At 49.4% G+C, this 15,450-nt stretch overlaps 1 protein-coding gene across 5 annotated transcripts in view; it reads right to left on the minus strand.

Moving 5' to 3' along the window:
* PIEZO2 (piezo type mechanosensitive ion channel component 2) overlaps window positions 1–11,537 on the minus strand; it is a 344,750-nt gene extending 333,213 nt beyond the window's left edge. For 4 of the 5 annotated variants that reach the window (XM_082354793.1, XM_082354795.1, XM_082354797.1 and 1 more), the window contains exon 1: window positions 10,606–10,684. In XM_082354793.1, the coding sequence (XP_082210919.1) occupies window positions 10,606–10,669 (64 nt within the window). In that variant the 5' untranslated portion in view covers window positions 10,670–10,684. Of the gene's footprint in view, window positions 1–10,605 lie in introns of all 5 variants that reach the window. The other variant, XM_082354794.1, reaches the window with a different exon arrangement.
* Between the last annotated feature and the right edge of the window lie 3,913 nt (window positions 11,538–15,450).

Genomic DNA, 15,450 nt, shown 5'->3' on the forward strand with positions numbered 1-15,450 from the left:
CTGCCACGTCCCTTTTAATAATCTCGATGGTGGGAAATTGTTGAGGGTGGTTTTCAGGTTTGAAAATAGCCCAGAGTAATTATAAGCTAAACCCAGTGTAGGAGGTGAGGGTTGTCAGGCCGGCCCTGCCACCACGGGTCAGAGACGCACTGTGACTCCAAAGTGATGCAACAGCAAAAGTGACGACGCTTCGAAAATTACTACTGAAGGGGTTTGTGGTGAATTAGAAGTTTTAGGGAGCCAGAGGCTTCTGAAAAATGCTGGCTCGCCAGAAACAAACCCCATTTTATTGCAATCCCTCTCCCCCCAGCCTTGTCATCTGGCCTTTAATCTTCTCTTCCCGGACTGAAAATGGTCCGGCCCAGGCCTGAGCTGCAGCTGCTCTGTCGGGAACAGAGTGGGAGAGGTCTGGCTCTACCTGAGGATGCTTCACTCCTCACCTGCCTCTCTGAGTTCAGGCCCCAAGGCCAAGAGTCAAGTAGGAGGAGGAGTGAAGGAGGGGAAGGAATAGGAAGGGGGAGGCTCTGAAGGGCAAGAAGCACCTATGACTCTCACCTGTCCTACACACACCAGAGATTTTTGTGCCACCTCCCATTTCCTTTTCTGGGTAACAGAACTGCCCAGCTAAGATCTCAGAAGGTCTGTGAGGTCACTGAAACGTTATGCTTTGTGATAAAGTTCAGTATTTTACTCAAAATATCTTTCTCTGATTCAAATCTTGTCTATACAGTTCTACGCCCTGACAATTTCATTTCACTTCAGTTGGTAACTCTATGTGGTTTGATTTTCTTTATAGGCATGTCTGATCATAAACTGCAGGTGGTAAAATTCTTTTATTTCTGCAAAGCCACACACAGCCGATTCTACAGCACACTTGACCACACAGTTTGGAGTTCTCGCTGTTACCATCACAGAGGGTGTGTGCTCTATGTGATACTGTGCTGGCAGCAAGTGAGGGAAAACCACCAAAAAATGAGGACTGCAAAACCTCAGCTTGAGTGTGTCTCCTTCATAACCAACTGTTCTAAAAAATGCTCCATCGAATACCTAACATGATAGAAAATTATTTTCCTTAGCAATTCCTAACAATTCTTACAGATCAAGTGTGAAATATGTTAAGTCTGATGGTTATTAAGAGACCAGAACAATTTAGATGAAAGAATTCTGGTGTGTTGGCTAAAAAGTACTGCTTTCTAGTCACCCCTTCTCATATTGAAGGAAAGTATGTGCAGAAATATTACTGGAGAATCAGGAAAATATTCCTTAGCCTCTAACACCTCATTTTCTAGATAGTGTAATTGAGGAACAGAGCGTTTCCATGAATTGGCAAAGTCCCATAGCTCGTTAGTAACAGGATGGAGACTTGGCCTTAAGACCTTCAGACCAGGGTGCCTCCCAAAATACGTGCTGCCTGGATCCCCAAGCAGGGGACGTGTTCTCGCCAAGATGCCAGAGCAGCACCTGCCAGCAGGCGGGCACAGTCCCAGGACAGCAGGAGGAGGGAGGACTCGGGTCTGCGTGGATCTATAACCCGTTTGCATGGCACTCTGCTCCAGCTTCTCAGTTGCTAAGGTCCTCCATCCTTCCTCCTTTTCTGCACCTGTGGCCAAAACTGCTGACTCTGGGAATTCAACCGCAACAGAAAACAGATCGATTTGTGTGGTTCAAGGAGAGCTAAAAACATTTTAAAAAATAATATGCACTTCAAGGATGATGCTCCGGGCAAGCTTTACCACCATCAAGCAGGTTTTTCTTTCTCTATTCACTGCAAAGCAAGTAAAAGGTATTAATTGTCCTACTGAGAAAATTCACATTTAGGAAAGTTGCAGAGCATTCAAATTAGACCGTCATGAATTTTATATTCAAAGATGTAAAAACCCATAGCTGTAAGATGCTAGACTTAACTCTTTTTTCAGACTTCTGAAATAGTCAAGGGAAAAAATTTAGCCCTTGATTTCATTAATCAATCAGTTGGCAATATTTCTTCAGTGTTCACTGTGGGTCACAGCCCTGCCTGGACAGCTGAACGGTAATGATGGGATACAATTTTTACAGTTTAAAAAAACCCTAAAAATATCTATTTACTACCTACTGTGTGTTATGCAGTAAGTTTAGTGCTGGGGATGTGACAAAGGATCACATGGGGTCCCTGAACTTGCAGGTACGTGGCAGGGAAGAGTGGGATCACATAACTTAGTACAAAACTCTGTGGTTCAGACATAGAGATCAGACTTGTGGTTGCCAAGGGGGAGGGGGAGGGAGAGGGATGGACTGGGAATTTGGGGTTGGCAGATGCAAACTATTACATTTAGGATGGATAAACAACAAGGTCCTACTATATAGCACGAGGAATTATATCCAATCTCCTGGGATAAACCATAATGGAAAAGAATATTAAAAAAAGAATGTATATATGTGTAAAGCTGAGTCACTTTGCTGTACAGCAGAGATTGGCACAATATTGTAAATCAACTATACTTCAATAAAAAAATTTTAAAGTCCGTGATTATATGAAGCAAAGTGCCGGGTGAACACAGAGGAAGCAATTCAGCCTGCCTAGGAAGGAGAATTAAAGGTGAGCAGACGTCCCATGGTTTCAAAGGTAACAACGAGCAGTGGCACAGAGGCCTCCCTGCCTGTCTGACTAGGGGTTGCGGGGGGGCACACAGACTGTCCTCAAATCAGGTCTTGTTCTGAAGCTTCCTTGGAAGTTATTGCAACTGCAAATTATCTGCCCGTGGAAACTACCTTGCCCCAAAGGAGCAGGTCCTCAGACTCACCTCAGACTAATAATAATGCCTAAATTCTGAGTTTGCAACTCATAAGGAGACCTAAGTTTTATTAAGTATTTACCACAGGCTAGGCACCGCACCAAGGGCTTTACAAGCACCATCAGCAGCCCTCTGAGCTAGGTACCATTACTAACAACTTGTCTTACAAGTGAAACCACTGAAGAACAGAGAGGTTAAGCATCTTGATCAACATCACACAGCTAGTATGACAGGCCAAGATGGGGATCTAAACAACCAGGCTTTAGAGCTGAGGCATATTTCCCCTTGGATGTCAGAAACCATACACTACAAACAAAAGAAGGAGGAAGAGAAAGAATCTTTGTGTTCTGTTTCCTGTGTAAGGAGCTAGCCCTGCTACTCTTCGTAGCAGAACTCTTCTTGGTAAACCCCTAAACGCCCAGTGGTAGTCTGGCCTCTTAAGATACCCCTGGCATCTAGACCTTCTCCACATCCACCATCCCACACTGCTCCCCCCATTCAGTTAGGTTGCCCATCCTGCCCCAACTAAGCAATAGGAGGGAAACAAGCTATTTGAACCAACTTATACAAACACAAGGATGAGAAATCGTCCTCTTATTTTTCCACAGATATTTACACTTTGAATGAAGAGACTTGTGGCTCAAGGAAATGTGGTGGGAAAAGTGAGAAGAAGGCATAGCTGGCAGCACAGGGGTCCCTCCTCAGGGTGGGCTGCTCTGCGGTGAGCTGAGCCTGCGGCTTTCCTCACGTCCAGAATCCAGAACCGCTGCTTGGTGGCTCCACAACAATAAGCTCGGGCAGAGCCAGCTTCGTGCTTCTTCCACATTATCCCACACCCCCAGCACCCATTCCTACACAGTCCTCAGATCTGTCGCTATAAATCGGGAAACTCCAGCAGCTCTCTGGAGGGTAGTGCACCTCCTCCCGACTCACATTCTGCACCTCACATTCGGGAGTTGCTGGGACTTGAGTCTGGTCCTGGGTCTAGAAGCCAAGGGCGGATGGCGGGGTAGAAAAATCAGGTGTCTGCAAGGCACATAAGTCACCCTCACCTACAGGAGGCACAGATGGAGATTTGTACACGAATATCCCTTCTCTATTCTCATCACTGCAGCAGAAGCCCATGACCAGCCGAAATGAAGATGACATTCCCCAGCCTCCCTTGCAGTCAGGTAGGTAAATGACATTATCCAAGTCAGGCTAATGGGATGTGAGCAGGAGTGAGTCATGTGACCTCCAGGTTGTGTCCTGGGATGGTGAGGAAGGGGGTCCCTCTGTGTGTCCTCCATCCATCCTCCAGCTGGACGTGGACGTGGGAACAGCGAACTTGAGCCACAGGGATGGACGCCAACTCCGGCGGGACAGCAGAGCTGTGACGGCCCCGTTGGACCACCTCCCAGAGCACAGTGAGCATGCGCACTGCAACCCGACTGTCACGTGAGGGAAATAAAAGTTCGTCTCATCTCAGCCTCATTACCCTGAGAACCTATACTGAAAAGGGGACTCGTCTTTGCTTAGAACGGGCTGAAAGGGCCATCTGTCACCCAAAGAAAAGAATCTCCTCATTCCCAGGCCAGGATTGCACACTTGCCTGGCCGAGGCTACGCCCCGTGGTGGAGGTGGGCGTGGCCACAAGGCTCCCCCAGATTTGCTGCGGGGAGGCTGGGATGTGATGGGAAGAAGAAAAGCACCACGTTTTCCTCACCGCAGAGTAGATTCTGGAAGGGGCTTCAAGCTGGGGAAGGCACATGGCTCAGCGGACTGGTAGGATGGACAGAGGCCAAGAGGCCAAGGCGGAGGCTTGAGGCCCCCCCAAGACTGCAGGACATACAGGATGTGAACCCAGGCAACACTTCTGCCAGCCAAGGCGAAAGAGCAAAGACAAACCTAGGGGACATCTATGAACACGGTGCGTGATCTGGACAATGGTACCAACCTGCGGGCAGTGGTACCAACCTGCGGGCAGTGGTACCAACCATCTCATCAGAAATGTGCAGGTTCAGGAGTGGAAGGAAAGCTTGCTCTGAGCACATGGGAGGTGGCTCAGGGCGAGGACAGGATGCCTGACATTGATGGCATTAAGTTTAGGGGGCGGGGGGGGGGGCGGTGGTAGTTCAGAGAGGGAAAAAGTGCCCAGGGGAGAATCCTCTGAGTTTGGGTCATAGAGAAAATAACTCCCTAAGAGAGCACTGAAAGTCTCAGCAAAACCTTCACCCCCCTGGTGACAGATGAAATTGCCACAGAACTAACCACACGGATACACCCAGTCCATGCTTTGTTATGAAATGTGTGGAAAGTTTGAAATTCACATAGAAAAAAGTTGAAATATTCCCCCATAATATCCTAGTTTGATGCTAACGTGTGTCTACCAGTAAAGCTGAAAAGAAGAATTCAAAAATAGCAGGTTATGAATCAGGAGACATCACCATTCCATATGATGAAAAGAAGCAAACCAAAATTGTATATTCTGCAGGAGCCTGGAAAAACATTTTTAAATTGATAGTATGTATAGTTTTTTAAATCTATCAATAAATAGGAAAAATGCAACTTTGCATGTTATCACTCTTGAATTCCCATTAGCTAGTTATTGGACAGTTCAAAAATTATGAAATTGCTACAAACTGTGTGTCTGATGTGCTCTCTGAACAGACATTTAGCGTGTGGTCTCCTCATTTTCTTGATCCTGCCATGTCCTAATGGGTCTAAGAGGCCAAGTGAGGGGCTGGTGAATGCGATAAGCTTCCTCTAGGTTTATCTCTTACAGCCAAATATTGTTTCAGTGTTTTCCAATTCAACCTTGTGTTTAGCCTCCATTCAATCAGATATTGGCTTTATTTTGTTGATCTGACTGCATGTCCTCAAAACAACCGTGTAAATCTACAAATCTTACAAAATTTAATGTTTTACATTCTATACATCGTATCATCATATTCTTCAATCAAGCGCTCTTAAATATGCAGCTACACTTACACTATTCTAAGTTCTCCTGGACATTTATGGAAAAAATTATAATATTACACTGTTACTATGCAACTTTATAAACAATTAACTGGTAGTAGCATAGGATATGAAAGGGAAATGTCCATGTAATAAACACAGAGAAATTGAAAAATAAGATCATATTAAAGACTATGAAAATGATGGCATAGCCTCAGGAAGACAAAAGTAAACATCGTCAGTATAGTTCTAGGGAGAATCTATTATTTAATTAGAATGCAATGCAGATACATAGAATATTGAATAAAATGTCGAGAAAAATCCTGATCATTAAAAATCCTCCTGCCACACACAAACCAACTTTCAATCGCATAATTCAGCTCTAGATTTCAGTACTAAACTGCTTTCATACGAATCCCATCTACTCAACTCAGGTTCCTTATGACTCATGTCACCACCTGCTAGTCTGTTAACTTGTACGCAGACTTTCCTCAAGCCTTCCTGCCACTATACTCACAAAAGCAGTCATAATCCCTCCCTTTAAGAGTACCTGCAGTGTGTCAGGCATTACCCAAGGTGTGCAGGAAGAAGGTATTAATATCTCCAATGTGCAGGAAGAGAAACAAACAAGCCAAACCAACTCTGCAATCAGAGCCAGGATGTGAATGGAGGTCTCTTAAATTGCACCCTCCTCCCCAAATGATAAGCAGGCACACATGGCCTGTAGGGGGACAGACCCAGTGACAAACTATGGGGTGGACACATGGCTCCAGCTTTTACTGCCCAAGTGACAAAATGATCTTGCCTGTCTGTTTACGAAATACTTTATTTTAGATTTAAGCTATAAATTCCCAATCCTTTTCCCTAGCACTCTTGTCCTTTCTGAAAGTGATAAATAGTATACACCTATCTAAGGCTGAGAAGGTGTGATGGAAAAGAAAATGATATTAAAGCTGCCAATGCATCCTTCAGCAGCTGAGACCGCCTATCTCTGACAGCTACAGCAGAGGCCGGGGAGACTCTAGGCCCTGCTCATTGGTAATTCTTGGAGTACGTGTAAGTGTGATTACAAAATGACACGCGTTACAGGGGAAAATATATTACACAATACAGAGGAAATTATGTTTAGCTATAGCCATACTCGTACATATTCCAAAAGTGACTCCAAAGTTTTGCTCATTTTAATCCAGCTATCTCTAAAGGGAATTTTAGAGATTCTTGGTGGATCTGCAATATTATCCAAGTATGACTTGCCCTCAGAGCACTAGCTGGTTGGCTGATTCTTTTCATAATCTACACAGTCTCCTGTTTGGCTCTGGTCACCTCATTTAGGGGAAGCATAAACTCGCGATGCCTTGTAACTCTTCCCCTCCTGGACCAATCTGTTCTGTCCAAGCCAGGCTCCCCTCTCCTCCCCCCAAAATAACGTTAAGTCAGCTCTTCCAGGAAAGACATTAGGAGACTCCAAGCAACAGCAGGCGAGATGGAATGAATGGTCAGCAGCGTGTGAATAAAAATATGCCAACCGGTTCCCAACCCAGGAATGGACTCAAACCATTTACTTAAAGTTGGGTGGGACAGTAGAGTCAAGCCAAAAAAAATAAATGTAAAAATATTTCTAAAGTGCTCAACAGTGACCAGATATTATTATAATTATTAAAGATTGCATAATGTTATGGAAGGTTTTGTCTAGGTTCTCTTTCATGTAAGGTTTAAAGAAAAAAAAAAATCAGGGTGGCTACCCAAGTACTCACAGACAATTTTGGAGATCTTTAAAATTTTCAGTCTCTATTGATGTAGGAAAACCTGCCACTGGATGTCCACTTTGGATGATTAACATATTATATCATATCATATATATCATATCATGTGATATATGACATCATATTATATTATACTACAGTTTTGTTCTGCTTTAAACACTTAAGAGTCACCTAACCTGCATAAAAGAGGGCTGATTTCACTTATCATTTCTCTGTAAATTTCTTTTACAGAAAAAGAAAGAACTCAAACATCGAATTAAACACAATGGCAGTTAATTTTTAGCATCCATCCTTAGGTGAAGAGACTAGGGCATCCATGTGCAGAAACATTTCAACAGTCCATTGAAATGATGTTGGAGGAGTGGTTTTAAAGAGAAATGCATGAGCTTCTGCAAATGCTTGGCTTTGAAGGCTGCCTTAGCCAGATATAAAAATAGACGGCTAAAACGTAAAAATCGATTCTAATAGCAAGTGGATCACTGCACTCTCCGTGCCCAGGATATTAGGGAAACCTGAATATTTGATTTAGTAGCACCTTGGGAGCAGGCAGACCTGAAAACCCTCCAATAACCTTGAAAACATCCACTTCCTATAGAAGAGAACTGAATGCCCGAATCAGGCGACACCCACCCAGCTGCCTTTCGTCCTGCAAGTCAAGTACAAAGGCTAGAAGGCGCATTAGCCGTCGGAAGTGGGTTGTCTTTCCTCACCGACCAGTGAGGGGTCAGTCGGGGGTCAGAGCTCTGGTCCTCCCAGGAGCTCTGCTCTCATCCAGGCAGGGGGCTAGGTTCAAGGTCCAAGTCCTTCCCCTTCCTCCTCCGAGGAGTGGGGAGCCACAGGAGATAACATGATACGGCCCACCCCGCGCGCACCCTTCCACACACACACAGGTTAGCCTCCCTGAACCCGGAAGGCGGGGGGAATCCAGAGGAACGAGCTGGAAGGGAAGGCGGTGCAGGGCGGCGGGCGACGCGGCCCTCCTCTGTCCCCGGACGCCGCCCTCCCGCCGGGAAGGTCAGGGGGCCACTGGGCGCACGTGCGCATCCCACCCCCGGGCGAGCCTGGCTGGGCCCCAGCGCTCCTCGGGCGGTGACCACATCGCGGGGCCCAGGGGTGCGGGGAGGAGGCCAGGGAGAGGGGCAAAGGGGCCGGGCGGTGGCGGGATCCCACCACGCGACCGTGGTCGCCGCTCCTCCCGGCGCCCCTGGGAGCATCCGGCTCTCGCCTCGCGGCTCTGGCGCTAGAACTGGGAGTGTGCCGCGCCCCGGCCCTCGGGAGGGCAGAGCTCAACAATCCTGCAGAAGGACTTTGCGGTGTAGACCCCCATGCTGAGTCGGAATGACACGGCCCCCACCCCAGCGTCCGCGGACCATCGGGGCAAGCGAGCTGGGTCCTGAGAGCGCCAAGCTCAGCACGAGGTCCCTGGCCATCAGCGGGTAATCCCTGCTGTCCTTTCGCCCCGCTAGGGGTGCGCCGCAGGAAACCACCCGCCTGACTCTTCCGACAGTCCCCAGGAGCTGCCACCCCGCCGAGACGGGGGAGGAGGGGAAGGGAGGTGGAGGGACTGCGGAGACCGGGGTGGCGGGGAGCCACTCCCCACCTCACTGACAACCGCGAGTCGACCCCACACCGAAAGCCCCTGGTTAACCCAGGCTCTAGCGTCCACTCGGCAAATAGGTAATGAGCCAGGCACGGCGTCAGCGGGCCCCCAGACAGGACGCGACCTGTGAAGCAGCCGCGCTATTTCCCCAGATCGCTTTCCCAAAGGCTTTTTTCTTCTCAAACTCAAACAAACTGACGGGGAGAGAGGCCCTCAGCAGCTTCGTGGGAGCTGCGCTCCTCACCTACAGGAGCGATGATCAAGGACAAAGATCCCTGCAAAACGGTCCTGCCCTGAAATTCAAGTGGCAAAGAGGCCGAGGCTGGCATCCGTGCTGGTCCCTCCTCCTGCCCGAAGACCAGGCCTCTCGCCTCCAGCTGTTTCCACTCGGCAAGCCTTCTCGGTTTTCCGCGGAGGTTTCTTGCCTGTTAATACTCGACTACAAAATTCCCCCCGGGAGCTGGGATCAACCCTCAGGAACCCCTCCAGGGCCCCCTTTCGATTACCTGCTCAAAGAAGACACTTAGCACAGGTGTGATCTTGATTCCTCCACCTCTGGCAAAATGGGAAAAGGTAGCTTTTTCTGCACAGGTCAGGCTCTCTTTGTAAATGCAATTGCTACTTGGTAAGAAGTGTTATCTTTCCTAGCTCTGGTGGGGACAGGGGAGAGCTAGGCGCCCACAGCCACCTTAGGAGTGGGGTTCAGCGTAGCAGACACAGTCTACTAGAGGAGAAACTCGGCAACTCTCACTCCAAGCCCACCGCCGGGCCCGTGTCTTTGGACCTGACACCAGTGGCTTTTCACGCCCTGCCAGCCGCGTAGAAATAGTGAGATCCTTGCCTGGGAGTCGGCGAGGCTCCCTTCTGGCCCTCCCTTAAGCCTCGTTGTCCCAGTGCGACTCTCTAACCGGCGACAGATCTGTCTGGACGGCGCCGGAGTGGGGGATGGGTCTTGGGGTCTGCAGCCTCCGCGACCAGCACTTTTGTTGTAGCGGCTTTTGTGAGAGAAAAAGAAAGTAAGCAACTTGGGGACACTGCTTCCTGGCGCCCTCCTGTTCTTTTTAGAACGACCTGAGTCCTTCCCTTTTTCCTTCACAATGGCTGGGATACTGGATAGGGGAGAGGTGGCCTAGGAACCGTCTGGTTCACCGTGCACCCTGTGTCTAGGGACAGACAGAGGGGGACTCTTGTACGATCCTGGGAAGGGGGTCTACAACTGCCTTCCAGCCAGATTCGCATCCTTTGTGCACGAGTCAGCACTCCACAAAAAATTCCACGTGTAACTAAATTCAACAGTCTCCAGCACAGGCCGAGCCCGGTCGCCCGGACTCTGCAGCTGGACCGTTGAGAGAGACCCCGCTCGTGGAGACCCCGCTCGTGCGCTCCGACGCGGAAAGTGCCAGTGCCCGGCTGTGGCACCGGGACTGCGGCGCGGGTTCTCCGAACCGGGTGCCGGGCACTCGAGCCAGTGACCCGGGTTTGCTCCGAAGCCCGCCCCCTCACCCTGGAATCTCGGAGAGCGGAAAACACTCACCTACTGCCAGGCAGACGGGGAGCAGCAGCCTGAAGATGAGCCCGCACACCACTTCCGAGGCCATCGCGTCCGTCCGGCGAGTCGGAGCAGAGGGTCGCTAGGACTGGGCTGCCAAGCCCATGCCCGCCTAAGGCCTCCTGCGGCCGGCGGCTCCCAGCCGCCCGGGCATCGCCTCTGCGAGGGCCGCCGCGCTGTGCGCCCCGAGGGCGCGCTCTCCACTCCCGGCCGCCCCTCTCCGCTCTCCCGGCCGCCGCTCAGCAGGCTCTAGGAAGCCCACTCGCCGGGCGCCCGACCCCGCACGGCCGGCCCATCCGGTGTGTACTCCCCGATCCGGCGCCGGCGGCTTCTGCAGCGGGTGGCGGAGGCCGGAGCGGGGCGGGGTACGGGGCACTTCAGGAGGGCCCCGCGAGGCGGTGCAGCGAGGAAAGGGGCGAGAAGGGCGTGCTGTTCTTCTGTCGGCTCCTAGGTTGTCGCTCGGGGGTGGCGGACAGTCTTCTCCGCCGAGCCTCCTCCGAAGCGAGGCGCCTGGGCTGCCGGCCCGGCCCGGCCCTCGGCCTGGGCTCCCGGAGCGGCCCCGGCCCCGAGCAGCCCCGCGTCGGCTCCCCCAGCGGCGCGCGGCTCAGCCTCTGCACCCCCGGGCTTCGGCCCGGAGAGAGCTGGGCGCGCGCGGCTCGGCGCAAGGAACCATCCCCGACAGCGCGGGGCTCGCTGACGAGTCCGCTGTGGGACGCGAGTGGGGGCAGAAGTCGAGACGAAAGCGCGCGAGGGGCTCAGGCTCCACTGGCTCCTCAGCGGCCTCGACTTAAACGAATAAATGAAAACCGAACGCCGCCCGGCGGCCAGCGCGCCCCCGCCCCGCGTGGCGTAGCCTCGCCCTGGCGGCGCAGCCCGGGATCCCGGCGGGCGCGCACTTCTCCACCTTCAATGAAACTTTCAAAGCCGCGCTCGCGGACGGGCGTGCGCGCCGGCCAATGGGAGGGCGGCTCGGAGCTGCGCGGGGTCCCGCCCCCGGGCGGCTGGAGGCCGGAGCAGGGTCGGGTCGCCGGAACCTGGCGTTGGCCAGCCCGGGCTTCCGAGCGGGGAACTTGGAGCACTCGCTTCCCAGACCCGCAGCGCTGCTGGGTCCTGTCCTTCTGCAGACAGAAGGAACCATCCTGGCATCCTGTCCACAGGGCGCGCCCCTGAGCTCAGCCCAGCCCAGGGAGTTCTTTAAGGCTCAGGAATCATGCGCGGGCGACATGAGAACAGAACAACTTTGTGGGACTGTCACGTGTGCCAGGCCCACACGTGCCCACTTGCACGGATTGAGAAGCATAGAAACAGAATTAATCCAGACCAGTGTCCTGCCCATATAGAACCTGGTGAGAAGTGTCAGCTCTGACTGGGCTCTGGGAAATCCTGAGTCTCCAAGAATGGGCATAGGGGTCAGATGCGCACCCGCTCTGTATATTTTGGAGAAGTCTTGTTTTCGCCTCGGATTTGTTTGTTGCTTTTCATGGCCCCTGGGAAGAGAGTATGCTGATTTCCTTCTCTCCTCATAACCTCCCTTTTTCTAGTTCTCTAGGTAAGATCTAGAGAGATCTGGTTCTAGCTTGGAGACGACAGCGTGTCTGAGTCCCTCATCTCTCGATTATCCAGCAGTGGGGGAGACCCGCTTCAGCACTGTGGGAATCCTGGGGACCTGAAGTAGGTGATCTGATCTGTAGGGAGGACCGTTCAGAACTGGCATTTCCATCAGGAGGACAGAGAGGGAAGAACTTGACTTCCACTGTGCACCAGCCTTCTGGGCTTGAATTGGTTTTACATGATGGAAAAGTCTGCTGATGGAAATTATGCAAACGTTGGTTCTCTGTGTTAACCAACCAGGTCTCCCTTTTTTGAGATACAGTAAGCTTACGTTCTGAGCTCAGGTGCCTTCACAAATTCGCTGAGAATGACAAATACACTGTGAACCATTACTTTTTTATGAAGCCATGAAGCAGTCAAATCTTGTGACGACACCCAGAAACTTAGACCATTTGTGTGCTCTGGAGCCCTGGAGAAGCCTGGACATCGGAATCTCAAACGGCATGCCCCACACTAGGGCAAGAGAAGATAACAGAAACTTAAATTATCAGCAAATCTGTGACTACTGCCAGGAGGTGTTTTGTGTTTTGTAGAAGCCTGATGTCAGTCTGCCCCTATTTTCCAAGTTAGGGTCAGGGCTGGCACTGTGATGTTCCTAGGTGGTGTCATCTCTGTCCCTCTGTCTCTCCCTCTCTCTCGCTCTCTCTGGTACAACTTGTTCTTGGGACCTAATTAGGAGGTCAAAAGCCTTCCTGAATTTTACATAACACTGTGTCACCACATGAATCCTCAGTTTACTCTAAATATTTTGTCATTTTCTTCGTAGGTTTCCCATACTAACAACTGTCTAGATGTCTTCAAAATAGCTATCTTAGATGCCTGGCTAGGAGATGTGTGATCTTACCTGATCCACCTCCTGCTTCTTCTGCCACTCTGTGTGCCAATTTGGCTGTTTGGTTTTTAGCGATTCTAAGACCTGGATCCCACTTCTTCATCTACGAACACATAGGCTCCAGGGGTTTCCGTTGTCTACATTGTACCTAGAAGGGGTGCTCCCTCTGGCTACAGGTTACAGGCACATGGGATCTTTTCATTAAATCAAAGCACTTGGTCTCCACACGCAGAGATTCTGACTTGATCCTGACCCCCATGCCTGTGAGCTTGGGAAAGCTGTCAGGTGGTTCTCAGGTGCACAGTCAGAGGAGAGAACCACTGTCCTGATTCACACATCAGAACTCAGGAAACAGGCCACTAATTTTCAAAACTAGTATTGCCCAAGCAAAGCCACCCTTCTGGAGCTGTGTTTTCACACTGGGGTTACACAGGTCTGCACAGCAATAGTGGCATTGTCTTTACAAAGGCTGTTTTACCCTAAAATTTCCCCAATCTGAAAAGCAGTGGCTATTATCTAGACAGGCTGATTTTGAAGGGTTTTCCAGCCCACAGGATACTGATCCCCTTGATCGGAGTCTTGCTTGGCCAGCCACCTTTGTCCCCCATCTGAGCATGATCTTGCCTGAAACCTGGCATGAGGTATAAAATGGTTTGGGGAGAAAATCAACTACATTGAATACTCATAAACATATTGTTTTGATATTTAATGAGCACCTAAAGCATATGACCCCAACTTTTGCACACATGATGAATCAAGCATTGGTCACTCCAGGTGTCTCTGCATCTACATGGAAATCAATGGCTTCCTCGGGTCCTTATTGAGACTTTAATGCCACAGATTCCTCTTCTGTAAGTTGAAGAAAGTAATACACGCTACCTCATATGGAGCGCTATGCAGATGGGATAACACCCAGAGAAACCTGGAGCACAGGCATCATCCAATGAGCAGTAGTGGCTATTATTAGTATTATTATTACTATTGCTATTGCTATTATTGGAAAACAAGGACTGTTCCTGCATTTCTGAAGCTGTTATGCTGAAACACGGTAACTGCTCTGATAGTCAGATGCCCTGGCCCTTAGTAACATGTTTAAAAACTGCCCCACAGTCGAGTGATAGACATTCTCACAAGTGTTTGAGTTCTGGCTGCAAAGAATATGTCACTTTGTGGCTTATGTGGGTTTCATCTCACCTGTTTAGCCTTTATCTTTTCTGAACTTGGTTTAATGCTACCCCAATTGACAAAATCATTCAGAAACACCATCCTTGTCCCAAATGCTAATTTTCACTAACGTGCTCAATATGAAAACACAGAGTTAATAACCTTTTTCAGTCTCAGCTGGTAACTTTACCAAACAGTGTTTCCCAGAGGAATATAAAAGTTGTCAACTTGGCAGTTGAAACTCCCAGTGAAATCTGCCAAAATCCATAGACGCCATCGAGCCTGCAGAGAACATGAAGACTCTCGCCAACTTGAGGACGTCCTCTCCCACAGGTAACATGTGTTCTCCTTACATATGTACTCATTTAATATTTTCAGAGATACACGTTTCTGTGTTTTCATTTATAAGTCACAGTATTCGTCTAGAAGTGATTTTAGTTAAGAGCCACGTGGTTTTTGGCTCTTATACTTGAAAGACTTGGAAGCAGAATGAAAGCCTTCTTTTTGCTAATATATTCTGTGGTTGCCCTTTTTGTAAGCTGTCATTTTGATGTTTACAGCAGAAGTATTTTCAAGGTCTCCAAATTCCAAAAACCTGGACAACTTCTACTACTTTGTAGGAGACATCATCGTGCTATACTTTTGCCAAACAGGTTCTCCCCCAGACGGTTTCCCCCAGTCATCTCCAGCAAAAATGCAAGAAATCCCTATGTACCCGCACTTCACCATCTGTGACATCTGGTCCTTACCTGTCATCTTCCTGCTGGGTGTACAGAAAGTTTACACCTTGGCCCGAAGTACAATTTGTGAGCTGTCATATGGATTCAGAATCTGAGGCAGACTGCTGATTTTGTGTCTGTTGATCAAGAACCTTGAAAAATCAGCCAACAGACCTATATATGTGCCTTATTTTTTCAATCAGATTCTAGGCTTTCAGGGCCTGGACAAAATTTCGTGTATAATGCAAACTGTAAAGCAGGCTATATAGCAAAACCTTGTTTCCAAATGAATTGTATTCTGCTTATTTGGCTCCATTACTCACACACACACACACACACACACACACACACACACACACATACACACACACTCACACACACACAAATATTTATTACTGAGTAAGAAAGATCTCATACGAAAATAAAGGAGCATGTACAATTTTATTTGTTTTTTGTAACACACACATAAAGGAAGAGAGTATGAATTCATGGGGAAGGTGCTCT

Source organism: Balaenoptera borealis (assembly GCF_965194805.1).
Source record: "Balaenoptera borealis genome assembly, chromosome: 14".
NCBI classification, from domain to species: Eukaryota; Metazoa; Chordata; class Mammalia; order Artiodactyla; family Balaenopteridae; genus Balaenoptera; species Balaenoptera borealis.